This window comes from Tupaia chinensis, unplaced genomic scaffold (genome assembly GCF_000334495.1).
Source record: "Tupaia chinensis unplaced genomic scaffold, TupChi_1.0 Scaffold000346_1, whole genome shotgun sequence".
NCBI lineage: Eukaryota > Metazoa > Chordata > Mammalia > Scandentia > Tupaiidae > Tupaia > Tupaia belangeri.
In genome coordinates, this window is record NW_006159840.1 from 634,260 (window position 1) to 661,881 (window position 27,622).

The 27,622-nt window shown below is 44.6% G+C and overlaps 2 protein-coding genes and 3 non-coding genes across 5 annotated transcripts in view; 1 reads left to right on the top strand and 4 right to left on the bottom strand.

Moving 5' to 3' along the window:
• The window catches only part of ACAT2 (acetyl-CoA acetyltransferase 2), a gene marked incomplete at its 5' end in the record, with an annotated part of 18,011 nt that extends 4,645 nt beyond the window's left edge, over window positions 1-13,366 (top strand). The window contains 7 exons of the mRNA XM_027773355.1: window positions 1,894-2,075; window positions 4,987-5,104; window positions 6,035-6,178; window positions 7,530-7,652; window positions 10,721-10,875; window positions 11,783-11,893; window positions 13,001-13,366. Of these exons, the coding sequence (XP_027629156.1) occupies window positions 1,894-2,075; window positions 4,987-5,104; window positions 6,035-6,178; window positions 7,530-7,652; window positions 10,721-10,875; window positions 11,783-11,893; window positions 13,001-13,171 (1,004 nt within the window). The remainder of the gene's footprint in view (window positions 1-1,893; window positions 2,076-4,986; window positions 5,105-6,034; window positions 6,179-7,529; window positions 7,653-10,720; window positions 10,876-11,782; window positions 11,894-13,000) is intronic.
• LOC114008470 (small nucleolar RNA SNORA66) lies at window positions 9,037-9,168 on the bottom strand. Its single transcript, XR_003550005.1, has one exon. It is a non-coding gene; the product is annotated as a small nucleolar RNA SNORA66 (small nucleolar RNA).
• Window positions 13,270-27,622, bottom strand: TCP1 (t-complex 1). The gene is made up of 12 exons (XM_006152242.3): window positions 27,401-27,622; window positions 26,659-26,744; window positions 26,357-26,485; window positions 24,339-24,436; window positions 23,878-23,988; window positions 23,193-23,374; window positions 22,793-22,919; window positions 17,118-17,293; window positions 15,978-16,101; window positions 15,492-15,684; window positions 15,201-15,364; window positions 13,270-13,570 (listed from the first exon to the last, which is right to left on the bottom strand). Exons 1-12 carry the CDS (start codon window positions 27,462-27,464, stop codon window positions 13,354-13,356), a joined length of 1,671 nt encoding a protein of 556 aa, XP_006152304.1. The 5' UTR covers window positions 27,465-27,622; the 3' UTR covers window positions 13,270-13,353.
• On the bottom strand, window positions 15,784-15,917 carry LOC114008471 (small nucleolar RNA SNORA20). The gene has a single exon (XR_003550006.1). It is a non-coding gene; the product is annotated as a small nucleolar RNA SNORA20 (small nucleolar RNA).
• On the bottom strand, window positions 24,084-24,222 carry LOC114008472 (small nucleolar RNA SNORA29). Its single transcript, XR_003550007.1, has one exon. It is a non-coding gene; the product is annotated as a small nucleolar RNA SNORA29 (small nucleolar RNA).

The window sequence follows — 27,622 nt, forward strand, 5'->3', positions numbered from 1 at the left end:
TCTGGGGGGCGCACGCGCCCTATAGCAAAACCCTCTCAAAAAAAAAAAAAAAAAAAAAAAAAGAAATGTGTATAATGCCCAAGTTATGCCCTGTGTTTATGTGGAGTGTGTGCTTAATTCAAGTTCTGTCATAACATGAGGATGATCATTTTATTTTAAGGATTTGGGGGTGTATTGCAAATGGTGTCAGGATGGTTTAGTCTGGCTCCCTCACCCCCTATCTTATGTTTGAAGACCACAGTGTAAACAACTTACGTTATTACTTGTGTTGTGCTTGTGCACTTGTGTGATGATGACTTTGCTGTTTATGCCATTGAATGTGACACTCACGTGCATGTACAACATCTCATTTTGGCAATGAGCCACTACTCTCTGCAGCCCCTTTAAGAGAAAGAAGCGTCTCATCATCTAGCCCTGTGCAACTCTGCCCTGCTCGCTAGAATTGCTCAACTTGGCCTTAGTTCAGCCTGCTGAGCCCTGATGGCCTTGGCTCAGCTCAGCTCAATTCAGCTCATCCCCAGACACACTGTGAGCTCTGAGAGGGAGAAAGTTGCTCTGTGAGTGTTCTCCATGTGTGTCGCTCTTACAGCTCCAAGAGGGAGGAAACACTTGCAAGTGCTGCTATGGGCCTTGAGAGTCTACTAAGAACTCTGTGAGCTCCCACTAAACTCAGCCAGTAAACAACACGACCTCAGTGCGTCGTGCCTTTTTCCACCTCCCTGCATCTCTGGTTGGCCTATGCTTTGGAGGAGGAAAGAATCTTGCAAAACAGGAGTAGTTTGTTTAATATGTGGTAGAGTATGTGTGTGTGCATTCATGTGCACTTGTGGGCATGCATCTGAAAGAGAAGAGCACCCCAATAGAGTCTGGTCTTGCAGTGGTCTCCTACCCATAGTCCTCCATAGCTCAGGAGCTTGAACACATGCACACACACCCCCAGTGAGTTTCAGGTTGACCGGGCAGGAGATCTGAGCCTGCAGTTCTAGCATGGAGTTAGTACACTACTGGCGGCACTGCTGAGTCTTTCTTTGTGGAGGACAAATTTTCTTTCTTTCTTTTTTTTTTTTTTTTGAGAGGTTTTGTGCGCTCGTCAGAAAAAGAGAGAGAGAGACAGACAGAGTGAGAAATCACCCCCCGGGGGATGGCCACGTTGCAATCCGTTCTCTTCCATTCTCCTCTTGGGATCTTGGGCACGCACGCACATGCGCCTGGTGTGAGTTCAAGCCACCGGCTCTGGGACTCGAACCGTGGTCGACTACACGGGAGTCCAGCGACATAGCGATTACGCTAACTGCTGGTCCCACCAATTTTCTTTTTATTACTGAAATACTTAGAGAACAGTACAAGGCAATACATGGAAAATGGAATCAAAATATGAGTTTATTTTGATACAAACTACAAACACTTGAAATCCATACCGTTTTTTTTTTTTTTTTTGAGAGGTTTTTGCTATAGGGCATGTGTGCTCACCAGAAAAACAGAGAGAGACAGAGAGACAGAAAGTGAGAAATCACTCCACAGGGTGGATGGCCGTGCCGCAATCCCTTCTCCTCCATTCTCCTCTCGGGATCTTGGGCATGCATGCACACGCTCCCTGTGTGAGTTTAAGCTCCCGGGTCTGGGACTTGAACCATGGTTAACTACATGGGAGTCCAGCAACATAGCCATTACGCCAACTGCTGGTCCCCATACAGTTTTATCATAATATACACTTTCTATGAGCTTTTCGAAGACCCATTGTATGTGTTTAAGGGCTAGACTGTGATCATGGGAGAGCGCGTGCAGGCCTTCTTGTCTCTGGCGGAAACTCAGCCAGCCAGTCTTTCAGAAATGACAGCTGATCCAGTTGGCCATTTTACATGCACTTTCATCCAATATTTTGTTTCCCTCTAGGTTGTGGGCAGAATCCTGTTCGACAAGCCAGTGTAGGTGCAGGAATTCCTTATTCTGTTCCAGCATGGAGCTGTCAGATGATCTGTGGGTCAGGCCTGAAAGCCGTGTGTCTTGCTGCCCAGTCAGTAGTGCTAGGAGACTCCAGCATTGTGGTTGCAGGAGGCATGGAAAGTATGAGCAAGGTAAGACCTCTGAGGAGTTGGCTGTGACTGAAAGTGGCGCTGCTTTCAGTAGGTTTGCTGAGGATTAACTTTGCTAAGTTCCAACCTTCTCTTTGATAAACTCATGTCTGTGGCCTTACAGAAAAATCGGTGCTTATCAGAGCTGGGACCAAACAATAAACTAATAAACGAAAAGTGGATTCAACCTTGAAGTCTGCTTGAATGTTAATGATTCTTCAAATTGGTTGAGAAATCCAGGTTGAAGAAAAGCCTGTTAATCAGTTGAATTGGAGCAATGTGTATATGTGTTTTCTTTTTTTAAGAATTATTTTTTTACATACCATTATTACTATTTTTAAAAAGATTTAATTGTATTTATTTATTCATTAATTTTTAATTTGATCAGAGAGAGAAAGAGAGAGAGAAAGAAAGTGAGAAAGCAAGTTGTCAGGTCTGAGATGGGAATCCAACACCACCACAACCACCATGCCACCTGCTGACCCCCAGTATTACTTTCATTTTTAAATTTGCTACAGGGTACGTGTGCTCACCAGAGGAGTAGGGGCGTGAGGTAGAAAGCCGACTGGTCCGAGTCTTCAACTGCAGTCAGCCATGTGGTAGTCTCGCATCCCGACCACCACTCCACCTACCTCCTGGCTCCCATAACGTGTATTTCTTTTTATTTTTTTTTGTTATAGGGCATGTATACTCACTAAAGACAGAGAGAGAAAGTGAGAAATCACTCTCTGGGGGAATGGCTACACTGTAGTCCCTTCTCTTCCATTCTCCTCTTGGGATTTTAGGCACACATGTACATGTGCCCTCTGTGAGTCTCAAGCCTCTGGGTCTGGGACTCGAACTGTGATCAGCCATGTGGAAGTCCAGCATCTTAACCACTATGCTACCCCCAGGCCCCCAGAATGTGTGTGTGTGTGTGTGTTTTAATTTAATTCCATTTGTTATTATTATTAATTTTTAATTTAACCAGCGAGAAACAGAGAAAAAGGGAAAGTGAAAAAGCAAGCCACTGGGTCTGGGACTTGAACCATGGTTGACCATGTGGGAGTCCAGAATCCTTGACCAACACGCCAGCTCCTGGCCCCCAGAATGTGTTTTTCCTAAATTATTGTTATTAAAGTATGAAATACATATTTTCTGATTAAATCCATAATGTTACGTAGTTGACTTCTTCTATTTTCAGTTTCTTTGTCATTGTAAAGGAAAGTAAAATACAGATGTTGCCATCCACCGTCCTGCACATGACAAAGGGAATCCCAGGTACCTGACTCAGGCCCTCCTGGAGATACTTCAACTTGCAAAACTAGGCCGCTGAGTGGTGCCTCTTTCAATAGGTTTGGCAGGGGTTAATTTTACCAAGTTCCAGCCTTCAAACCAACACAGCAGGGAAAGGGAAAATTGTACCCGCTCCTGCTTACTGAGGCAGCTCACACTCCGACCCGAGAGTCCCTTTGTTAGGGGCCACTTCAGCACAACTGTTTCTGCCTCTCAGAAGGAGGCAGGCTGAAGGGAGCAAAAACGATCGGAGGATTTTGGTGGGACTGCTAACATCTGTGTTTTATCAGGTGCTTCTGTACATGTGATCACCACAGCCCATTTGGGTAGGTGATAGTATTCCCAGTCTCCAGGTGAGGAAACTGAGGCCCAGAGCCAGCGTTCAAGTACTGCTTCTCTGACTCCAAGTCTAATCGTCTTTCCATTCCGTTGTAGCTGCTATTGAGTTGGTGGGGGTTAAGAGCACCTCTTAGTTAGAAGTTCCTCCCTATCAGTTCATAAAGCAGCCTTATTCTCCTGTAGGCATTATGTCTCTTTGAGATTTTTGCTAGAGGGTTCATGCACTTACCAGAGAGACAGAAAGTGAGAAATCACCCCCCAGGAGAAATGGGCATGCCATAATGGTCCCCTCCATTCTCTTCTCAGGATTTTGGGCATACGTACACACATGGCCAGACTGAGTTTTAAGCCACTGCGTTTGGGATTTGAACTGTAGGTGACTATGTGGGAGTCCAGCAATGTAACCAATATGCCATCTGTTGGCCCTGGCATTATGTCTCTTTCTCTCTTTTTAAAAATTATTAAAAATTATTTATTTGTTGTTGTTATTATTTTTCAACTTGACTGGATAGAGATAGGGAAAGTGAGATAGAGAAAGGGAAAGCTAGAAAGCAAGCCACCAGGTCTAGGACTCAAACCGTGGTCGGTCCTGTGGGAATCCAGTGCTTCTAACCACCACACCACCTGCCGGCCCTGGCATTGTATCTGTTAAGTAGCACATTGTTAGCATTATTTAGGCCCTTTGAGAGTTCTTCATTTAACAAATAAATAGTTGTCATTTTGGAAAGAATAAATAGAATTTCTTAAGAAATAGGACACACTATGAATAGGTATGATGAGAAATGGAAATGCATAGGTAGGGGAGTAATGGGTTCCCAAGAGTAGGCAGGGGAGAGTAATAGATAATTCTAGGGGTCCTTAGGCCTTGACCTGCGTGGGAGCTGGAACCAGGGAGGAGGGCTACAAAGGGGACGAGGTGAAGACTGAAGAAAGACTAGCTACTAGCTTTGAGCAGAAGCCTATGGAGAGAACTGATTATAGCCACCTTAGTCTGTTACTGTGTTGCTAAACAAATACCTGTGACTGGGTGATTTACACAGAGTAGAAATGTACTTGGCTGACCATCCCATTGGCTGGTAAGTCCACAGTAAGGGCTGGCATTAGGCTGGCCACTGGTGCTACATCTCAAGCAGAGAGGAGGGTGGGCCAACCTGATTGGATGGTGCCCTCCCATTAGGTCTCACTTCTTAAAGGTCTCCCTGCTCCCAAAGCCTTATGCTTGGAGCCACGCTTTTCACCATGATCTTTGAGGGGGGGACCACAGGACGCACCAAAATCTCTTTTTATTTCTGGTTTCTAGGCTCCTCACCTGGCTCACTTGAGAACGGGAGTGAAAATGGGTGAGATGCCACTCGTTGACAGTATCCTCTGTGATGGTCTCACAGATGCATTTCACAACTATCATATGGGCGTTACAGGTAAGGCAGACACAGGTGGAAACATTTACATGTCACCATTCAATTTCTTTCTCTCTTTTTTTAAAGATTTTTTGTGGGGGAGGGGGCATAGGGAATGTGCACTTGACAGAGAGAGAGATAGACAGAGATAAAGTAAGAAATCACCCCCTCGGGGGTAGCCATGGATGGCCATACCAGTCTCTTTCCTCCATTCTCTTCTCAGGGTTTTGGGCACCCATTCACATGTGCCTAGTATATTTTTCAGGCTGCTGGGTATGACACTTGAAGCTTGGAGTTGACTGTAGAATCCAGTGCCTTAACCACCACACTACCTGCTGGCCCCTAAATTTCCTTTTTTAAAGTTTATTTACTTCTTCCATGAGAGACAGAGCGGCTCCTCAACAGGGTCTTCATGCTGTAGTCCACCTCAGCCTTAGCCAGCCAGAATCATGGGCATGTGTACTCGACGTGACAGGTCTCAGGACAGGCACCAGGGACCGTCCCGTGGCTTCAGCATCATGAAGCATTGCATTAACACTGTGGCAATGTGGCTGGTCACATTTCCTGATTTTGATAACTCTGCTCATGTAAGAAAATTGTCTTGTTTTGGGGACATGTACACGTAAATTAAAATTTAGGGGTAAAAGGCATCGTAACTCCAGTGGCCAAGTGATTCACACAGAATAGTAATGCAGATGGGACAGAATGTACACGGTGAACCGGTACAGGCAGTCTCGGAAGGTTTACGGTTGTGGAGATGGGAGAATAGGGAGGAAGAAAGCAGCTTTCCAAGATCCACTAGATCCACTGCTGTGGCAGCAGGCACTCCCCTCGCAGTCCTACATGGCCCAGTGTGCCTGCTACACTGTGCTGGTGGTGCACGCCTGCGTGTGGACAGCCGGGCACCAAAGCCGTTGATGAACATACTTTGTTTTCTTCGTTCTTTCCCAGCTGAAAATGTAGCCCAAAAATGGCAAGTGAATAGAGAAGATCAGGACAAAGTTGCAGTTCTGTCCCAGAACAGGACAGAAAGTGCACAGAAAGCTGGCCATTTTGACAAAGAAATTGTACCAGTTTTTGTGTCTTCTAGAAAAGGTGAGTATGTAGGGACCAGTGTTGGAACTCCCACATGGCTGACCACGGTTCAAGTCCCAGACCTGGCGGCTGGCTTTCTCACTCTCTCGCTCGCTCTCTGTCTTCCTCTGGCAAAACTCATGTGAAAAAAAGTAATAAATTTAAAAATAAAAAATTCTTTATAAAAAAGGAAAGGTGAATATGTAAATCACAATGGCTTAAACAACCTATTTATAAGAGAAACATAACAATGGAGGTAAAAGAGTAATATATAGGAATATTTGTAAGTTGTATTTTAGTTAGGTTTTTGGGTTGCAAAGTAACCTTCTGCATACATCTGAACGTGGACATGGGTGCTGTGTTCACGGGCACAGCATCGCGGGAGGCTGTGGTGGCGTCACACAGTCACCCTTGGTCTCAGTGTCCAAGCTGCTGTGTGTGTACAGCACATTTCGTAAGACCCTGGAGCACTGGCTCCTGGCTGTGAGGAGGCGAGAGCCGATCTATTCCCCTAAGCTGAACCTCCTCAGAGGTGACCTCCATTGCTTCCTGTTGCTTCCGTGTGCACCTCACATTCACGTGCTTAGAGGGTGGATCTTTTGTGGTCCCTGGCTGTCGTACTCTGTTGTGTTGCTGTAACAATACCTGAGACTGGGTGACTTATAAAGAGGTTTATTTGGTTTACAGTTCTGGTGGCGGCTGGAAAGTTACAGGCATGGGGCTGGCGTTTGGTCAGGCTCTGGTGCAATGTCACAACGTGGCTGAGAGGCAGACAGGCCAGTGGGCATGTGCAAAGATAGGGGCGCTCGGGTGTGACTGGCTCTCATGGGACCTGCACAGGGAGCACTCCCTAACTCCTAGGCATTGGCATTGATCTATTTAGGGAAGCCCTCCTCTAGGCTGCATTTCCCAACACTGTTGCACCAGGTATCTTTGTGAGGGCACTCACACCTTAGCACTTGCTACTGTCTAACACAGAGAGCTCCAGTCACACGCCCTTACTGGTAACTGATGTTTCCTTTGGCCAGCCGCTTCAGTATTGACTTTGAAATTCCCCAACTCACTCACTGAAACTAGCCAAATGCTAGGATGCAAAACACAGCAACCTTTTGCACAAGCAACTCTGTAACTGCTTTTCTCAGGTAAAGCCATGGATTTGAAAATATTTAAGTGTCTTATGAGGACAATCCTGATAAAATATTTTAACAGATGAAAGTTCTCGTATTTTTCTCCTATTGGGATGAAAGTGGATATACATTAATACACCTTTCTCCCAAATACAAATCTTTGTTTCATGTCTGAGAACTCTCATTCCCAACACACTTACTGCCATCTCTGCACTAATCTTGGGTGATTGGTTTTCTTTTTTCAGGTCTTACAGAAGTTAAAACAGACGAGTTTCCTCGCCATGGGAGCAAACTAGAAGCCATGTCCAAGCTAAAGCCTTGCTTCCTTACAGACGGGACAGGAACCGTCACTGCAGCCAATGCCTCAGGTTAGTTTCTGAAGGGCACTTGGGGAAAAACCATCTACTGCAAGGTCTACCAACTGAATACCTTTTTTAAAATTTTGAGAGGTTTTTGCCATAGGGCATGTGTGCTCACCAGAAAGACAGAGACAGAGAGATAGAAAGCGAGAAATCACCCGCCAGGGGGGATGGCCACACCACAATCCCTTTTCCTCCATTTTCTTCTCGAGATCTTAGGCACGCACGCACACGCGCCCGGCGTGAGGTTAAGCCACTGGGTCTCTGACTTGAACTGCCATCGGCTACATGAGAGTTCAGCAACATAGTCATTATGCTAACTGCTGGTCCTGTAACTGAATACCTTTTTAAAATATTCATTTAACTGGGGCTGGCAGGTGGCATGGTAGTTAAGGGTGCTGGACTCCCACATAGCTGACTGCAGTTCGAATCCTGGGCCTGGCATCTTGCTTTCTCACTTTTCCTCCTTCCCTCCCTCTCACTCTGTCCCTGTCTGGTCAAATTAAAATAAATAAATAAATAGGGACCAGCAGTTGGTGTAATGGCTATATTGCTGGACTCCCATTAATCAACTGTGGTTTGAGTCCCGGACCTGGTGGCTTAAACTCACACTCAGCGCATGTGTGTGCATGCCCTAGATCTTGAGAGGAGAAAGGAGGAGAAAGGATTGTGGTGTGGCCATCCCCCCTGGGGTGTGATTTCTCCCTTTCTTTCTGGTTCTCTCTACCTTTCTGGCGAGTGCACTCGCCCTATGGCAAAAACCTTTCAAAAAATTAAAGTTAAATAAGTCTTTAAAAAATGTTTTTTCATTTAACTACACATAAAATTATTCTAAAACCTTATTTAAGAAAAAAATGTAGTTTTTCTATAATCATTGATTTAACTTGATATTATAAAAATCGATTGGTTTCTTGCTGTCCCATATAGATATATGGATGAAAAAATAACGTGGAAACTCCCTCCAGAGTTTACTTACCGTTGCTCTTTTCCAGTATTAGAAACTTAGTACCTGCCTATGAGACCTGAGCTTATTTTTTCTATTTCCTTTTTTCTACAAAATAAGAATTTTGGAACAAAAGCCAAAAAGGACAAAAATATTTAATTTCAATTAAAAAAAAGACATACTTTGTAATGAGATGGAGGCTTAATCAATCTAAGCCTTAATACATGTATTTACGTAAGATTTTAAAGTCAACTTTCCCAGACCCCAACTCTTATGATGCTATCCTATAAATTCAGGGTCCAAAATCCAGTAAAAACCGTGTTAGTACAATGCTTAAATGCTTGTTAAAGTATTATTTTATTATTCCAAATAAAGATCAAAAAATTAAAGATTAAAAGAACACTTTTCTTTGGGGAACCCTAAGAAAAAAGGCAGTAATTGGTATGTATATACTGTACAGGATAGAACGGGCCACCTCAATAGCTTGAGGCTAACTACATATTTCTATCACCAAAATTACTTTAGCAAGCCTGGTCCCTTAGCGTCCGCCACATCTCGCAGAGCTAGTGATCGAGTTTGCACTTTCTTCCATTTCTTTAGTAAACCTCTCCACCCTCCCTGTGATAATCTTTCTACCTCCTCTGGTTGGAATGTTGTATGGTCAGGCACATCATCTTGCCAGACTTAACCTTTTCTTTTCTAATTTGCTAGAGGGTGTGAATACTTGATGGAGAGAGAGAAAATGAAAGGAAGAGAGCAACTCCCCACTTCCCACCATGGGGAATGGTCACACTGCGATCCCTTCTCTTCCATTTTGCCCTCGTTTTGGAATTCTGGGCACGTGTGTTTTTCAGACCCGGGTCTGGGGCTCAAACTGCTGTGTAGTCAGCTATGTGGGATCTCAGTGCCTTAACCACCACATCACCGGCTGTCCTAAAACCTTTTTTTTTTCCTTTGTAATTTTACTATAGGGCACATGCACTCACTGGATGAACAGAAAGGTTTGGGGGAGAGGGAGAGAATAAGAAAGCAACCCTTGGGGGGACCAGCAGTTAGTGTAATGGCTGTGTTGCTGGACTCCCACATAGTCGACCGCAGTTCGAGTCCCGGACCCAATGGCTTAAACTCACACCGGGCGCGTGTGCGTGCATTCCCAAAATCCCGAGAGGAGAATGGAGAAGAGATTGCGGCATAGCCAACCACCCCCCGGGGGGGGGGTGATTTCTCGTTCCTGTCTCTATGTCTCTGCCTCTCTGGTCAGTGCATGTGCCCTACAGAAAAAACCTCTCCAAAAAGAAAAAGCAAGCAACCTTCTGGATCCTTTTGCTTCCATTGCTCCTTTGGGGATTTTGGGCACACACATGCCCAGTGTTTTGTTCAAGCTGCTGGGGCCAGCATGCAGGTCACACAGCCTTGTGGAGTGGAGTCTTCCAACCTTCACCGCCGTGCCACAGCTGGCCCGTAGCCTTTTCTTTGTTTTTCTTTTTTTTTTTTTTTTTTAATATTTTTTGGGTCCAGCAGGTGGAATAGTGAAGGCATTGGACTCCCACATGGGTGACTGTGATTTGAGTACTAGATCTGGCAGCTTGAAACACATGCTAGGCTTGTGCACGTGTGTGCCTAAAATCCAGAGAGGAGAATGGAAGAAAAGGGGCTGTGGCATGGCCATACTCCTTGGGGTGATTTCTTACTTCCTCTCTGGTGAGCATATACTCCCTATAGCAAAAATCTCTGCAAAAAAAAAAAAAAAAAAAGTTTTGTTATAGGGCATGTATGCTAGCTGGAAAAAAGAGAGAAAGAGGAAGAAATCATACCACCTGGGGGGATAGCCATGCCAGTCTCTTTTCGTCTCCTTTTGGGATTTTGGGCACACATGCCCAGTGTTCTTAAGCTACTGGATCCTTGACTTGAACTGTGGTCAACCATGTGAGAATCCAGTGCCTTAACCATTATGCCACCTGCTGACCCCCAAAACTTACCATTTTTAACTACACTGTGGTCTGTTGAATAATGGCAAACGGGTTTTGCCAATATGTAAGAATCGTTTTTTTCATGTCTTCAAGTGGAAAGAAGGTACAGATATGTAACTGAGGTTAATGAGTATTATAAAAGTCCAGCCTTCCATGTTTTAAAGGAATAAACGATGGTGCTGCAGCCGTGGTTCTTATGAAGAAGTCAGAAGCCGATAATCGTGGGCTCACCCCTTTAGCACGGATAGTTTCCTGGTCTCAAGCAGGTGTGGAGCCTTCTATTATGGGAATGGGACCGATTCCAGCGATAAAGCAAGCTGTGAGTGAACTTACCTTTGTTACTAAAACCGCTCAAGGGTCAGCCAGTGTTGTCTAATTCTGCTAGTTCCCCCCTCTAGACTCTGCTCTGATCTTGTGTCAGCTCCGAAATGCCAGGATTATGCTTTTCTCCTACTTCTCCCTGGCAGGCTTCATTTGCTGAAACAGAACTTGTCTCCTGTTACCTTTCCTTGGATCTCTAGTCTTTCTCGAAGAGCGGCCACCAACATACATGCTTTTTAGCAGAACTGATTCACTCTATCACAAAACAGATGCTACTGGTCCAAATTTGAGTTTTTAAAAATTTACCATAGGCTGCATGTGCTCGCTAGAGGGAGACGGAGGGAGAAAGTATGAAAGCATCCTCCCTCATGAGGGGTGGACATACACACACATGTACTCGGCATGTTTAACCTCCCAGGTCTGGAACGCGAACCAAACAATTGGGCATAGGGGATCCAGCTCTTAACCATCACACCACTGGCTGGCCTGGCAGTTGAGAGTTTTTTTTTTTTTCCTATTGGGCACATGTACTCACTGGAAAAAAGCAGTGTCCCGCAGGAGAGATGACCACTCCATAATCTCTTTTCCACTCTACTCTTGGGAATTTGGGCATGTGCATATGCACCCAGCATTTTCCAAGCTGCTGGGTCCAGGACTCAGCCAGCCATATGGGATCCAGCCACCTTAACTTCTGCACTACCTGGCTAGCCCAGCTGTTCAGCATTCCCAAGGAATGTGTTAAGAGCATACCTGTCATCTTTCGATGTCACTCAGGCTGAGCGTGTAATGCTGGCTAGTCAGTGGGAGTTTTTGAGATCCTTCAGCATCATGCAGCATATTCTTCTGTATTTAGTTTACATTAAACCCAGATTCTTAAGACCGTTATTCATTAATCCTTCATTTAGGTTGCAAAAGCAGGGTGGTCACTGGAGGACGTGGACATATTTGAAATCAATGAAGCCTTTGCAGCCCTCTCCGTTGCAATAGCCAAAGAACTTGGATTAAACCCAGAGAAGGTAAACATGAGCAAGTAGTTTCTAAGGAGAGCTCAGTACTGAATATTCCCAGTGCAGTCTATTATTTAAAATTATTTTATTCATTAATTAATTTTAATTTGACCAAAGAGCTAGAGAGAGAAAGTGAGAAAGCAAGCCATCAGGTCTGAGACTTGAACCATGGTTGGCCATATGGGAGTGTCCAGCACCTTAAGCACCACATCACTTGCTGGCCCTATTAATCTGTCTTTTCTTAAAAGAATTATTGAACTTTAATGAGGGGCAGAGGGAGAGGGAAGGAAGGAAAGAGGGAGTGGGACTCAAAACTGACTGACCATGTGTGAGTCCAGGGCCCTAAACCACCATGCCACCTGCTGGCCCCCATGCAATCTTTTATTTTAAAAAAATATTTAATTTTACTCATCGTCATTATTTCATTTTTTTGAAGCTGACCAGAGACAGAGAGAAGGAAAGTGACAAAGTTACCAGATCAGGGACTTGAAAGGCAGCCAGCCATGTGGGAGTTGTGGCCTTAACCACGCCACCTGCCAGCCCTCCCCCCTGCATAGTGTTAAATTTCGAAATGGTAATTATTTCCAGGTATTGGCTGTTTGGTAATGGGCAGATACTTGTTCACACTGGGACTGAGGAATTCACTTGTTTTGTTGTGTTCCAAGGCCAACAACCGTGACTGTAGGTTTTTCAAGTATTTTTATTCATAATCATGCATACGCCCAAGTGGAGCAGAGCATCACAGGAAGCCAGGGTCTCATCAGGCTGTAGTACCTTCCCCAAGCTTGTCAGAATTTTGGGCGTGCATGCACCTAGCATGTCTTCAGGTTCACATGGGCTCTGAACCTGTACTGCAGTGCAGTAAGTACACTGGACCAAGTCTGGTCTACTGTAATAATTTGCCCAGATACAAGTAGGCATCTTATGTTCTGAAAATCATTTTTGTACTATGAAATGGGAGGTGGTCAGGAACAGGTATCACTGAAGCACCAACTTACTCCTAAATCCTTGACATGAATATTGAGTTTGAATGGATAGTTTAAGAGGTAAAAAGACAAACTTAGAAGTTTAACCCATGTTCACAAATGTGTAAATGAAAACCTCTCTTCCTCTCAGGTCAACATTCAAGGAGGGGCTATAGCCTTGGGACACCCCCTTGGAGCATCTGGCTGCCGGATTCTCGTGACCCTGTTGCACGCGCTGGAGAGGACAGGCGGGACACGCGGTGTTGCGGCGCTGTGCGTGGGGGGTGGGATGGGAATAGCGATGTGTGTTCAGAGAGGATGAACTGCGTAACGGTTAAAGCATACTTCAACTAAGTGAACTAATGTGAATGATGTAAATGGGAAATGGGAGGATCAAAGTGAGAATGGAAAACCATCTACTTCACAGACAGCTTGCTGTTCTTTAATGTGTAATACCAGAGAGCAAGACAATTGCATCTAACATTGTTATAAATAAAAAAGAGATCAGTCATCGAGGGCTCCAGAGTGGACAGCATCTTCATAACCTCCATGTTTTTCATCTTTACTTTCTGGGTGTAATTTAATAAGATCATCGATCCGAAGAATAGTAATTGCAGCTTCTGTTGCAAATTTCAAACTCTTAACTTTAACTATGGTCGGCTCAAACACCCCTGCTTGCTTGTTGTCTCGGGGCTTACCGTTGATTAAGTCAAGACCGATCCTACAATTAAAAAAAAAAAAAAAAGTTAATTAATACAACACCATCCCTCAAATAAAAAAAAAAAAAAAAAAGGGACCAGCAGTTAGCATAATGGCTATGTCGCTGAACTCCCACGGTTCGAGTTCCAGACCCGGTGGCTTAAACTCACGACAGATGCGTGTGCGCCCAAGATCCTGAGAGGAAAATGGAGGAGAAAGGACTGCGGCCTGGCCCCCCCCCAGGGGGTGATTTCTCTTGCTTTCTATCTCTCTGTCTCTTTCTGGGGAGCGCACACGCCCTATAGCAAACACCTCTTAGATTAAATTAGTTACGAATAACAAACAGCACTGAGAGTTGTAGAAAATGCCTGGGTGGTGGTGTAAAAAAACCATCATTTACCTTAAGATCATCTCACTGCCTCTATAGAAGCAGAAAGTGAGGAATTAGTTGTTAACTAAAACACACCAGTGCTAATAATCATCGTTTCATCACTATCCTTTGAACTAGGTATGAATGACTTAACAAACACTGGTTAAGACTGAGCGGGAGGAAACGCTACCGGAAACGCTACCTAATGGGAGTGTGGTCACATGGCAGTCTCTTCTCTACTCCTCCATCCTGGATTTTGTGCAGGCAGGCACATGACCCTAGTGATTTTTAAGTAGTTACACTACACTGTTCAGGGAATAGCAATAAAAAAAGATAAAGGATGGTTAGGGACCAGCACATGACACAATGGCTATGTCACTGGACTCTCACATGGCCAACTGTGGTTCAAATCCTGGACCTGGATGCTGAAACTCATGCTGGGTGTGTGTGCATATTCCCAAAATCTTGAGAAGGGACTGCAGCATAGCCATCCTCTGGGGGGCATGGGAGTGTTTGATTTCTCACTTTCTGCGTCTCTGGCTAGTGCACACACCTCATAACAAAAATCATTGAGGGGGGGGAAGATGGTTAATACTCAGTGTAGATGTAGCCAAAGTCTTTTCTTCCTAGTTTGCCATAGAAGAAACAGAACTTAGTTGGACAGTACTGCACGCTCTGCTTCAACAACCTCCAGTGGAAGTGTTACGTTGTTGCTATGTAGCCAACACTTTTTTCCCCCTTAGGTTTGCTATAGGCATTTGCTGGAGATAAGAGAAAGTGAAAAAGCACTCCCTCACACACAATCCCACCTACTCCATTCTCCTCTCTGGATTTTGGCCACGTATGTGTGCGTGTGCACGTGTACACACACGTACACACACGGCATGTCTTTCGAGCCACTGCGTCCAGGACTTGAACCATGTAGTCGGCTGTGTGGGATCTAGCCACCTTAACCACACTACTTGGCTGGCCCTGTAGTTAGAACTGTAATGGCTGCATCTGCCCTGAGTATTAACCATCCTTTTAACCTTTGTTTATTGCTATTATTCGCTGAACAATATAATGGAACTACTTCAATAATGCATCCTATCAGGTAATTATAGCCTAGAGACAACTAAAAGTATAGAGAAGGCTATGCACAGGTTATATGCAAATACTCCATTTTATGTATAGGATTTAAGCATATGCCCATGTTAATATTCACGGGCGTCCTGGAACCAAGTCTGTGTACATAAACCGGACAAGAGTCAGAAACAATAAGACAGGGAACTTCCATGCTTACCATTTTAGATTTTTACGTTCTGGGTTAACTTGAGCTTCATTATGAAAAGCTCTTAACTTTGCAACCAGATCTGTGGAGTCCTGGGCAGCATTAACTGCCAGTGTATTGGGAATAACAAGAAGAGACCTTGCAAACTCCGCAATAGCAAGCTGTTCCCGAGATCCCTAAGAAGAGAGACAGTAAGATGTCTTTTCATAAAAAAAAAAATACCAAAGGTTGCAGAAGAGGTATATTAATAAATGCTACAGACTGTCCTCCATTCCCTTCTTAAAAATAAGTAACTCTTCTTACCATGCTGGTTGCATAGTTTTCAAGGTATATGGACAGGGCTGCTTCTACAGCACCTCCACCAGGAACCACAGATTTTGACTCCAAAACTCTCTTCACCACACAGAGAGCATCATGCAGAGAACGCTCCATCTCATCGCACATGAAATCATTTGCTCCACGTAAGATAATTGATGCAGATGTACGGGCCTTAGTGCTATTAAAAACAAAAAGGAAAATTCTTAAAAACAGTATTCACTGCAAACATCCTTGTTTTAATCCTGCTTAAAAAGGGTATTTAGACATTGTACAAAAGCAATGTGTAGACCATGACGAAGAGATGAAATGGGTAATCAGCTCATCTCAATTTACAATGGTGCACCATTATTTTATCCCATGCGTATAACTGCTCATATCACTGAAAGACAATAGCAGCAAATAAATGGGAAGGAAGTAGGCTTTTACTCAACAAAATCCATGCAGCTGTACAATTTAAAACATAGCTCTTACTTTTTAATCAGGATCAGTTCATCGTCACAGATCCGCTCCTGTACCACCTCCTCGGCTTGTCCCAACATCGCAGCCTCAAAGGTCTCTTCACCTTCCAGATTGGCCAGGGTTGACAGGATAGTTGCTGCCAAGAGTTATAAAGATCTGTAAGGCTATCCATCCATCATGATTTAAATATCCTGCCTTAGATTCAGAAACACTTGTGGATATGATGTATAAGAATACAAGTTTCAGGCTAACAGAGGATAGGCAACTGTCCTTTTATTCAAAAGATGGAGCTTAGTTGGGGTCAATAGGTGGCACAGTGGTTAAGGATGCTGGACTCCCACACGGCCGACTGTGGTTTGAGTCCTGGACCTGGCAACTTGCTTTCTCACACCTCCCTCCCCTAACTCTGTCTCCCACTCTTCAAATTAAAGTTAAATAACTATATTTAAAAAATGGGACTTTGGGGACCAGCAGATGACATAATGGCTATGTCACTGGACTCCCATGTAGTCAATTAGGGTTCGAGTCCCAGATCTGGTGGCTTAAACTCATGCCGGGTGTGCATGCGTGCGTACCCAAAACCCCTGGGGGTGATTTCTCACTTTCTGTCTCTCTTTCTGGCGAGCGCATGCGCCCTATAGCAAAAATCTCTCCCTCCCCCCCAAAAAAAGAAAAAAGGAGGCTTTGTTATTTTTGAAGTTAACAAAACTCAGTTAAGGAACTTTTCCAATTGCATGAGTGTTATTTTGTGTGTATAAATTTTTAAAGAGAGATTTTTGCTATAGGGTGCATGTGCTCACCAGAGAAACAGAAACAGAGACAAAGCAAGAAATCACCCCTGGGGGGATGGCCACTCTGCAATCCTTTCTCCATTCTTCTCTTGGGATTTTGAGCACACATGCCTGGCGTGAGTTTTAAGCCACTGGGTCGAAGATCCTGAACCGTGGTGGACTACGGGGGAGTCCAGCAACACAACCATTACCCCATCTGCTGGTCCCTGTATTGTAATACTTAAGCAAATAAAACATAAGCATAAGGGAGTAAACATGTTTCTGACGCTGCCTAGTGTCAATATTCCAACGTGGAAAGACCCCGACATGGCCGTGTACGCTAACATGACATACTTCAGCGGAGATGTGGCAGAAGACCTACCTCCTGATGCTTTAGCAATGCGCTTAAGGTCCCTTTTCAAAACTCTCCTAACCGCCATGGCGCCAGCTTCCACAAAGTACTTCAGACACATGTCGTCAATTCCACCTGTGGTCAGAATAACGTTGGCACCAGTTGCCAGAATCTTCTGAATTCTTTCCTTGGTGATATCAGATTCTCTACAGAAAAAATATTTAAGTAACCCAAAGTCACCCTCTGTAATATAGTTCTAACTTCCATTGGGTATTTTTCATAAAAGTGTAGATTAATTTTTTCCCCACCTATGGCCAGGAATTTAAATTAGTTTCCATTTATAGAAAATGTAAAGAAATTAAAAATGACCACTCAACACTCCCCAATTCCAATTTGAGCTCCTAATCAAGAACTGTTAGAAAGAAAAACCAGGGCTGTCCTCAAGGATCTAGATGGCAAAGGTTTGAACAATCTCTCTCGTGGGCAACTATCACTAAGGCCGTATGCAGAGATTATAGGCACAAACACATAATGCAGCTTAGGAGGAGGGAAGCAGTGAGAAAGCATCCCTGGCCACACTGCAATCCCTTTTCCAATCCCCTCTTGAGATTTTGGACAGATGTGCACATGTGCCTGGTGTGTTTTTCAAGCTGCCAGGTCTGGAACCCAATTGCACAGTTGGCCACGAAGGATCCAGCTGCCCTAACCACCATACAACCTGGTTGCCCCAAAGCTTGGTAGTTTAAGAGATCAGTATGACCAATCCTGTGCTTTCAAAAAGATCTCCTGATATCATCGTAGAAAGTACACTGGAAAGACGGATGACTGAAAGCAAGGCAACAGGAGCTAGAAATACAGGAGTATGGCTGCTGAGAACAGATGGCCTAAACAGAGAAGTGTAAGTTTATGGCGTGGGTAACTGGGAGGTGCAGCCACTGGCTCCTGGAGTAAAATAAGTGCCAACAGGCTGGGCTCAGATGGGAAGTCGGAGTTCAGGTTGAGGGAGGTTGAAGGGAAAGCTGCCAAAAGGCAGTCAGACATAGCACAGAAATTAAGAGCAAACTATGGGGGAAAATGGTAGATGAAGGTATGTGGATACATGAGATTATTCAAAGAATTTTGTAAGTAAGATAAAAATCATCCTATGGGACCAGCAGTTGGCGTAATGGGTATCTGGACTGTCATATGGTCAATCGTGGTTCAAGTCCCGGACCTGGCGGCTTAAACTCACACTGGGTGTGTGTGCCCAAGATCCCGAGAGGAGAATGAAGAAGAGACTGTGGTGTGCCACCCACCCCCGGGGATGATTTCTCGCTTTCTGTCTGTCACTCTTTCTGGCAAGCGCACGCGCCCTAGAGCAAAAACCACTTAAAAAAGAAAAATCCTTAAACCCAGCTACTGAAACAAGTACAGTGTGCTAGATACTGTCCTAAAGAAATCACTGTCTTGGGACCAGCAGTTAGTGTAATGGCTATGTTGCTGAACTCCCATGTAGTCGACTGCCATTCAAGTCCTGGACCCGGTGGCTTAAACTCATGCTGGGCGCGTGTGCGCCCAAGATCCCAGGAGGATAAGGAACTGCAGTGTGGCCATCCCCCCAAAGGGTGGTTTCTCACTTTCTGTCTCTCTGGCGAGCACATACACCCTAAAGCAAAAACCTCTCTAAAAAAAAAAAAAAATCACCATCTCCCCCACAGCACTGATAATCCAGACAGACACAGACACAGACACGGACACGGACACGGACACACAGACACACAGAAGCAGGAAGCCCTAGAAGCCCAAGTCAGTTCTGAGACTGACTAGCTTGGGTGCTTCTCCAATAGTCTGAGCAAAGAAATGGAAAGTGGGTGACTTTTGTTTAGAGATAATAATCAAACGGTCTCAGTGACAAATCAAGAGGAGAAAGGACATTAAGTAAAAAATAGGAGTTAAAAATATTTCCTATCAAGGGACCAGCAGTTGGCTTAATGGCTTTGTTGCTGGACTCCCATGTAGTTGACTGTGGTTTGAGTCCCAGAACCAGTGGCTTAAACTCATGCTGGGCATGTGTACGTGCATGCCCAACATCCCAAGAAGAGACGAGAAGGGATTGTGGTGTGGCCACCTCCCCCTGGGTGGGAGATTTCTCGCTCTTTGCCTCTTTTTTGGGGGAGTGCATACACCCTATAGCAAAAACCTTTCCAAAAAAGAAAAAAGAAACATTTCCTATCGGGACCAGCACAGCAGGTGGCACGGTGGTTAAGGGCGCTGGACACTTCCACATGGCTGGCAACTTTTTGAGTCCTAGACCTGGTGGCTTGCCTTCTCACTTCTCTCTGGTCACATTAAAAATAAATGAATGAATAAAATGAAGTAAATAATTCTTAAAAAAAAAAAAAAAAAAAGAGAGCGCGCGCGCTTTCTGCGCACACGGCAGTTCCTGACCCCTCACTAAACTGATGAAGAGGGGATGGGGGTGTACTCGTCTATCCTGGCGGCTTAAACTCACACTGGGTGTGTGTGCCCAAGATCCCGAGAGGAGAATGAAGAAGAGACTGTGGTGTGCCACCCACCCCCGGGGATGATTTCTCGCTTTCTGTCTGTCACTCTTTCTGGCAAGCGCACGCGCCCTAGAGCAAAAACCACTTAAAAAAGAAAAATCCTTAAACCCAGCTACTGAAACAAGTACAGTGTGCTAGATACTGTCCTAAAGAAATCACTGTCTTGGGACCAGCAGTTAGTGTAATGGCTATGTTGCTGAACTCCCATGTAGTCGACTGCCATTCAAGTCCTGGACCCGGTGGCTTAAACTCATGCTGGGCGCGTGTGCGCCCAAGATCCCAGGAGGATAAGGAACTGCAGTGTGGCCATCCCCCCAAAGGGTGGTTTCTCACTTTCTGTCTCTCTGGCGAGCACATACACCCTAAAGCAAAAACCTCTCTAAAAAAAAAAAAAATCACCATCTCCCCCACAGCACTGATAATCCAGACAGACACAGACACAGACACGGACACGGACACGGACACACAGACACACAGAAGCAGGAAGCCCTAGAAGCCCAAGTCAGTTCTGAGACTGACTAGCTTGGGTGCTTCTCCAATAGTCTGAGCAAAGAAATGGAAAGTGGGTGACTTTTGTTTAGAGATAATAATCAAACGGTCTCAGTGACAAATCAAGAGGAGAAAGGACATTAAGTAAAAAATAGGAGTTAAAAATATTTCCTATCAAGGGACCAGCAGTTGGCTTAATGGCTTTGTTGCTGGACTCCCATGTAGTTGACTGTGGTTTGAGTCCCAGAACCAGTGGCTTAAACTCATGCTGGGCATGTGTACGTGCATGCCCAACATCCCAAGAAGAGACGAGAAGGGATTGTGGTGTGGCCACCTCCCCCTGGGTGGGAGATTTCTCGCTCTTTGCCTCTTTTTTGGGGGAGTGCATACACCCTATAGCAAAAACCTTTCCAAAAAAGAAAAAAGAAACATTTCCTATCGGGACCAGCACAGCAGGTGGCACGGTGGTTAAGGGCGCTGGACACTTCCACATGGCTGGCAACTTTTTGAGTCCTAGACCTGGTGGCTTGCCTTCTCACTTCTCTCTGGTCACATTAAAAATAAATGAATGAATAAAATGAAGTAAATAATTCTTAAAAAAAAAAAAAAAAAAGAGAGCGCGCGCGCTTTCTGCGCACACGGCAGTTCCTGTCCCATCACTAAACTGATGAAGAGTGGATGGGGGTATCATCGTGAATTCAGTTTTTAACATACTGACCTTTGGGTGCTTAAGGAGCATTCAGTTAGGCAGGTGTGTGCATGCAGCTCAGAGGAAGAGACTTACATGTCTCTAGCATGAATATGATATCTGAAGTCATGGAACACTGGCCCGTCCTGGGGAAGGTATTGTGAGATGGTCGCCCACGCAAAGAAAAACGAAGTAATTACACAGATTTTAGCCCCAACACTCCCATTAAGCAATAAGCTAAAGGTCAAGTAAGAAGGATAAAAATGGCTACTTAATTTTACAAGAGGTGCTCCATTGGTAAACAGGACTGTAAAGAAGACATTTTTATGTAAATCACTAGCAAGACCTAGCGAAAGAGATGGAGGAGGACGGGGAGTAACCGGAGTGGTCTGATGGTACTTCAAATATTCATGTAAAAATGGAATTAAAATATGAGTTCATTTGGGTGTCAACAAACCTTGAGGGCTTCACCTAACAGCTTAGTAGTTAAGGGAGCCGGATCCCACATGGTCTACATGGTTGGAACGCCAGCCTTGGTGGGGGAAAGACACGCTGGGTGTGTGCCCCAGAGTCAACAGGACGGAGAAATGGAGAAAAGAATGTGGCGTAAACACGCACCTAGGAGATGTCTTTCTGCCCCAGTGTACTCACCCTTTGGCAATTCAAAAAGGAAAAAGAAAAATGAAGAAATCCATGCATAGTTTTTAAATATACATTAACTTCTTGAAAACCTCTACTATGTGTGATCACCTTTTTTTTGGGGGGGTGGGGTGGGGGGGGGCTACAAGTGTGTGCTCTTGCCAGAGATAGAATCCTTGTTTCTCCATTCTCCCCCTGGGATTTGGGCATGCACACACGTGTCCAGCATGTTTTTCAAGCTGCTGGCTCTGGGACTCAAACCACATAGCCAACCATGTAGGGGCTAATCATTTTAACTATCATGCCATTGGCTGGCCCTTAAGAGGTTTTCATTTAAGAATAAGAAAGCTGGAAGTGGAATTTAGAAAAGAAGAGAATTAGTCGAAGCTGAGGAAACATTATCAATGAAACAAAGCTCTAAGGCAGATGGCAACTGACCCCAGAATACTACAGGCAGAGGGACTGGCCTCTGACTGAAGAGAAACCAGTTTGTTAAAATCAGGAAAGAGAATGAATACAGGTGCAAGTAAGATCTCTTGGTAAATGTTTCCTGTGGATATGACGTAGCTACTGTTCCTTTCAAACTACTATTAAAAAGAAAAAGGGACCAGCAGTTAGCGTAATGGCTAAGTCGCTGGACTCCCCTATAGTCGACTGCGGTTCGCATCCTGGAACCGGTGGCTTAACCTCACACCGGGCGCATGTGCGTGCGTGCCTAAGATCCCGAGAGGGGAATGGAGGAGAAAGGACTGCAGTGTGGCCATTCCCCCTGGGGGGTGATTTCTTCCTTTCTATCTGTCTCTCTCTGTCTTTCTGGTGAGCATACGCGCCCTGTAGGAAAAACCTCTCAAAAAAAGTGTGAGTTAATGCTGGTAGGAGGCAGCCAAACTCCAAGTTTGCAACTCCAGGTGCTAATCAATCACCAGCACCACCTGGAGCCCTGGCACGCAGCACACATCAATACTGTGCCACGCCACTGAGCGCTCCGCTCTACTGCTTCTGTGCGGGACCAGCGTCCTGACAGTCATGGCCACTATATTCAGAGAGCAAAAATTCCAGAAGACCCATTTTTACATAAGTTACGTCACCACCAGGTGCCCCTTGAAACACCACGCTTACTGATTTTGGAGGAAGTTTTGATGAACTAGTCTGACTTGTCCTCCAAGACACTCACACTTTAAAACTCCAGTTCTGTAAACACACTTTGCTGCCTATTAAATGGTTCTGATAACTTGCTGTTAAACTATAGATAAAACTCATTCTTTTAAGTTTATTTTCTTTTGGCCCAACACAAAGGTACTGTATGAATAACCATTTCAAAAGCCAAATACGCCCTTTCAACATACCTCTGTCTAATTTGGTCTAATTTTTCAGGGTCTGTAATAACCACCTGTACACCAAGCTTCATTTTCGTTTTCTGCAGGCTGAAGTCGAGGCAAGCAATTTTTGCATTAACTATTCTCTTGGGCATGCCTACAAGTGAACACATTATTAAAGTCTTTTGGAATAACCATGGCACAATTTTCAAAATACACTTGTCCTTAACAGCATAATAAATTGTTACTGAATTTACATAGTAACCTGTTAAATTTTAACCTTGAAAAACTTAATGGCATTAAAGCACATTGTTTCTTTTAATTAACATTCATCTTAATAGCTTCAAATCCCTCAGTTACATAACAATGTGCTATGTATAGCCTTCAAGAAGTTAGCGTTCCCTTGTAGTAATCTCATTCTGAACCTTACCCTGAGACCCCACCACACAGTTGAGTGCATAGCCATTGATCAGCATACTCTCCGTCTGACTTCTCCCGTGGGCTTTTAGAATATTAACAGAATTGACTGGATAGCGAGGCTGGCCTCTTATATCTGTATATTTAACAGCAAGCACAGCATCTACTACCATATTGGCGAAGAAGTCACCATTTCTAAAACCAATAGTTAAGGATAACAGATCTGGAATGAAAACAAGGCACACTTTGAAAATCAAAGGTATTTAGGTCCGGCAGGTGGCATGGTGGTTAAAAGCACTAGACTATCACATGGTCAACAGTGGTTCAACTCCCAGACCTACTGGCTGCTTACTTTCTCACTTTCTCTCTCTCTCTCTCTCTCTCTCTCTCTCTCTCTCTCTAGCTCACTCCGTCCCTCTCTGCTCAAATAAAAAAATAAAAATATAAATAAAATTAGGAGCTAGCAGGTGGCGTGGTGGTTAAGGGCGCTAGACCCCCACATGGCCCGGTTTGAGTCCCGGGCCTGGCGGCTTGCTTTCTCACTTTCTCTCTCTCTGTCCCTCTCTGGTCAAATTAAAATAAATAAATAAGTAAATAAATTCTTTAGAAAAAGAGTATCAAGGGTAAAGGAACTTCCAGTTCTCTAGTCAATATTAACTTTTATAAATTGATATTTTATTGGACTATCGCAAGGATACATTCCAATGATTTTAGAAGACATCGATGTCTTAGCAGCATTGATCAGGCAATCTCTTCCAAGTTCATCTGTGTTAATAATCAGGTTTTCACTGATATAACGTACTGCTTCCCTGTATAACGTGTGGGGGTGAAAAATACGTAAACTTACAACTTGAACATTTCGGATTTATCACATTTTGCACAGTGTCAAAGTATCATAGACAACCATGTTCTGTTCAGCCATTTCATATAGGAGGAGGACACCAAAAACCCTCCCTCTTCAGATCATGGCGATTTTAATCTATCCCGTAAGCATAGCCACTAAAATCTATTACAAGGAGAAAATGTGGTAGTCAAACGGGAAGGTAACATACTGACTAGTTCTTCAAACACAGAGAAAACATAGCTTTCTCAAATTAAACTTTAGTCCTTAAACATGAAGGGAATAGACAAAATATCTCTGAATGCAGAACCATCTTACTTGCAAGCGAGTCGATAGCCACTAATAACTGACGTAGGATGGATTTTCTGTTTGACCAGTTCATCTGCATTTTTTAGAAGTTCTGCTGCAATAATAACCTGTTGAGAAAAACATCCATTATTCTTGGATAAGTCTGATTTTCAACATGTGCAATGCCAAAGCAAACGCACCACTCAAAAGGTCAAGTATTACTAACTGAAACAGGGATGGTAGAGAAATGAACTAGTTATCAGAAACCCCCCAAAAGAGAACTGTACATTTTCTGTGCACAAATGGCTCAAACCAGACAGGAGACAGAAAAATATTCTAAGAAACTAGAATAAAAAGCAGCTGATGACATATCTACCCCCTTGAGATTAAGTGCTCAACAGACGCTAAATTGAGACCCTAAATATCAAACAATTTATATCTTTTAGAATTGTTTGGTTTACCTAAGAAATCATCCTGTAAGGAACTCTATGAAACGTGTCTCAATGAAGGAAAACAGAATACTTACCTAAGTCACAATACCATAAGCAAGTCACCCAGACAAACATTTTCACATTTTAGAGGTGGCAGAGGCTATTCTTCCATGGCTGAAGTTTAATCTAGAAATACATCAACCTAGAAACTGTTTCTTGGGCCAGCCCTTCAGCCTGGAGGTTAAGGGAGTCTGGATCCTACATGGTTAACCATGGTTTAAGTCCCTCCTCTGGCAGCTGCACAAACACGCTGGCTGTGCTGCACATGTGCCCCGAATTCTGACAGGTTAGAGAAATGAAGACCAGACTGTAGTGTGATCATATCCCTCTCCACCTCTCTCTGGCCAACACAAAGCCCACGGAAGCAAAAACAAAAAAATTGCTCTCTTAAAAAAACAAAACCTGTGAAATCTCTATGTCTCTCCCGCGAACACACATGCCCTTTAGCAAATTTCTCTGTCAAAAAACCAAAAATAAGGGAACCAGCAGTTAGTGTAATGGCTATGTTGCTGGACTCCCACGTAGTCGACTGCGGTTCGCGTCCTGGACATGGGGGCTTAAAACTCACGCCGGGCGCGTGTGCGTACGTGCCCAAGATCCCGAGAGGAGAATGGAGGAGAAGGGATTGCGGTGTGGCCATCCCCCCTGGGGGGTGATTTCTTACTTTCTGTCTCTCTGTTTCTCTCTGCCTTTCTGGTGAGCACACGCGCCCTATAGCAAAAACTTCTCCAAAAAAAAGAAAAAACCAAAAATAAAACCCAAACACTATTTCTTAGTAAAATCAACATCTCACCAAACAACAGTGTTTCTACTACACCAGAGTACTGAACCATCAATGGAGTTTATGCTATTAACTCTGACAGGTCACATGTTGTATCACGGGAAATTACCTTCTCACGCATTCCCATTTTGAATCCCTGAATTTGCCTGACAACATTTTAAATAGGAAAATACTTAGTTTTTAATACATCAAGTAATAGGGGCTAGTGGTTAAGGATGCTGGACTCCCACATGACCTTTCATGGTTCCAATCCCAGACTTGGTGGCTTTCTTTTTCACTTTCCTTCCCTCTCTCTCTCACTCTGTCCCTCTCTGGTCAAAATTGAAAATAAAATTATTATTTAAAAAAAAAAAATCAAGTAACAGGGCTGGATCCGTAGCCTTTTGGTTAGGGTAGCCAGATTCCACATGGCCAACCCTGGGGTTAGAGCCCCAGAGCCAGTGGCTTTGGCTTGAGAAATACTCTGGGCTTGTGTGCCCAAACTCCTGAAAGGAGGGAGAGATGAAGAAGGAACCGCTGTGTAACCAGCCCCCATAGTAAGTGCTTTTGCCTCTTGTTCTCTCTCTAGCAGCACAAGCGCCCTCTAGGGAGAAAAAAAGTAACATTTTCTCCTCCAAAAACTTGAAATCCCCAAGTCTTAGGTGATGAGAGGAGGAAGCAAAGCTTTACACTTCAACAGGACCGTATTATCTCAAGTTTCCTTTTCAAGTGGCACAAACTAGCTATAACATCAACTTTCAAATTTTGCTGCTTGAGAAAACTTAATGACTACTCACTACAGACGTGGTTCCATCTCCAACTTCTTTGTCTTGCAGGTCAGCCAGCTCACAAAGAACTTTTGCAGCAGGATGTTCTACCTCCAGTAGCTTCAGGATGGTAGCACCATCATTAGTAATGGTTACATCCTATGAAATGCGCACGAGGAAATGAGAACAGAAGTCACGAACACAGCCCTGCTGTTATGTATGCACCTTCAGTACACCTTCCACACCATGATTCCGATAAAAGAACTTTAGATACCTAAGATCTTTCATGCTTTAAGACAACCAAAGTTAGAAACCGTTAAGTATATACTTACACCAATATCATCCACCAACATTTTATCCAAGCCAACTGGACCAAGAGAACTTTTTACAATATTGGCAATAGAAGCTGCAGCCATAACTGTAATCAATCAATGGGAAAAAGAAAAGAAAATACTATGAGCACCAGATTTTACCAAATCTACAAATCTGCCCTAGTTATGCTCTCGAAGGAGGCTTAATGACTAATGTTTTACCAATTCACATTGTTAACTAGGATAAATACGCTTTTAGTGTTGTTTACAAGGACATCCAAACGGACATTTCGCAAATAGTTACACTCTAAGAAGCGGTCGAGGTGGAGCACTGGGCAGCTGAGGCTAGCAAAGGTGTGCAGTAGACAAGTCAGCTATATTCCATGGCCATTTACTCATCTGTAAAAATGAGCAATTGAACCTAATCTCTTCCGGCTAATGGTCCTGAAACGACGCCCGAGCTGAGACAGAATAAAAGGGATGTGAGGCGTGGCCCGCACGTGTCGGCGCAGAGGGCTCGCTTTTCAGGCCCGGGAGCGGCTTTCCAGTACCCGGCCTGGACATCCACACCCACCCAGTGCAGCTCTCACGATTTCTTCCCCTACAGAGAGGGGGCGCTGCCCTGCTGCCCCGCCCAGCGTGGAGAGAACGGCTGGCGGGCCGGGGCGCCGGGGGTGGTCACAGGGTGACCCCCGGAGGCCCTTTCTGCGTAAAAAGGGAAGGGGGCCTCCGGGTGTGCGCCCCAGGCCTCGCCCGCCCTTACCGTTCTGGGAGCGGATCGCCTCGCCAGTGCTGCGGTCCCCGAACACGGACAAAGGCCCTTCCATCTTCAAGGCAGGATACACGTCGAGTATCACTCACACCGCGGGAAACCAGAACCTCGACCGCTAGGCCGGGAGGCGGCCACTACAGCGGCGGCGACGGCGTGGAGCGAGCCCGAGCGACGCCGCGAAGGTTGCCGGGTAGGACCGCCCCGCCCGCGCCC

Coding starts and splice junctions, on each gene's coding strand:
- TCP1 (XM_006152242.3), bottom strand. CDS start 27,464: ATGGAAGGGCCTTTGTCCGTGTTCGGGGACCGCAGCACTGGCGAGGCG. Junction 24,437..26,356: donor GAGATGGAACCACGTCTGTA/GTGAGTAGTCAT, acceptor TTTTCTCAACAG/GTTATTATTGCAGCAGAACT. Junction 17,294..22,792: donor TTAGACCAAATTAGACAGAG/GTATGTTGAAAG, acceptor TTTTTTCTGTAG/AGAATCTGATATCACCAAGG.